Genomic DNA, 789 nt, shown 5'->3' on the forward strand with positions numbered 1-789 from the left:
CCCCCCCCCCCACACCGCGACACGCACCTGCCGCCCGAACTGGTTGCAAGGGAAGGCCAGGATCCGTAAACCGCGCTCAGCGTATCGGGCGTGCAGGTCGACAAGCTGAGTATAGTTTACGTCTGTTTTGCCTCATTGCGAGGCCACATTGGTGACGATGCACACGAAGCCCCTGGAGGAGAGATGGGGCAGTCAGGCCAGGTCAGGGCCGCCAACCTTTCCCCTGCCTCTCCCACCGGGCACTTAGGTACCCACCGGTACTTGTCCAGGTTAACCATGCGTCCATCGATGTCCTTGGCGGAGAACTCGTGCATGGACTGAGCACAGCGCCAGTCGTCTCGGGACGCGCACTGCAAGGCAAGGGCGCATGAGCGGCGTAGGGACCTCGGGGCGCGGAGCCGGAGCCCCACTGCCACCTGGCCCACTCGCCCGGCCCGGGGTCCCCGGAGGAAGGGCTCCCAGGCGGATCCGCGCCGAGAAAACCAAGTCCCCGGGGCAAGGAAAAACTGAGGACTCCTCCTCAAGGGCGCACGCCCTTCGCTCAAGAGCGCACGTCTGAGAGAAGAAAGACACTGAGGCCCAGAGAGGGCTTGGGACCGCGCCAGGCGCCCCGGCGGCGGGGGTGGAGGCCCCGCGCGCACCGGGTCTGGGCAGTCGGCGCTACAGCCGCTTTCCCAGGTCGCGACCTCCGCCTGCCCTGGACTCTCGAGACGGGACTCCTCCCGCCGGGGGCGCGCCCTCTTGCGCCCGCAAGCCCCAGCCTTCCGCCGCCGGGGGACTCGGCGCCGC

At 68.6% G+C, this 789-nt stretch overlaps 1 protein-coding gene across 1 annotated transcript; it reads right to left on the reverse strand.

Moving 5' to 3' along the window:
• Positions 1 to 6: 6 nt before the first annotated feature.
• Positions 7 to 785, reverse strand: LOC100464258 (phospholipid hydroperoxide glutathione peroxidase; the record flags this gene model as incomplete). The annotated part of the gene is made up of 3 exons (XM_034652111.1): positions 7 to 172; positions 256 to 350; positions 642 to 785. Coding segments are annotated over 3 exons (405 nt in total), but the record flags the coding sequence as incomplete, so codon positions are not given.
• Positions 786 to 789: the final 4 nt, after the last annotated feature.

This window comes from Ailuropoda melanoleuca, unplaced genomic scaffold (genome assembly GCF_002007445.2).
Source record: "Ailuropoda melanoleuca isolate Jingjing unplaced genomic scaffold, ASM200744v2 unplaced-scaffold54092, whole genome shotgun sequence".
Lineage (NCBI taxonomy): Eukaryota > Metazoa > Chordata > Mammalia > Carnivora > Ursidae > Ailuropoda > Ailuropoda melanoleuca.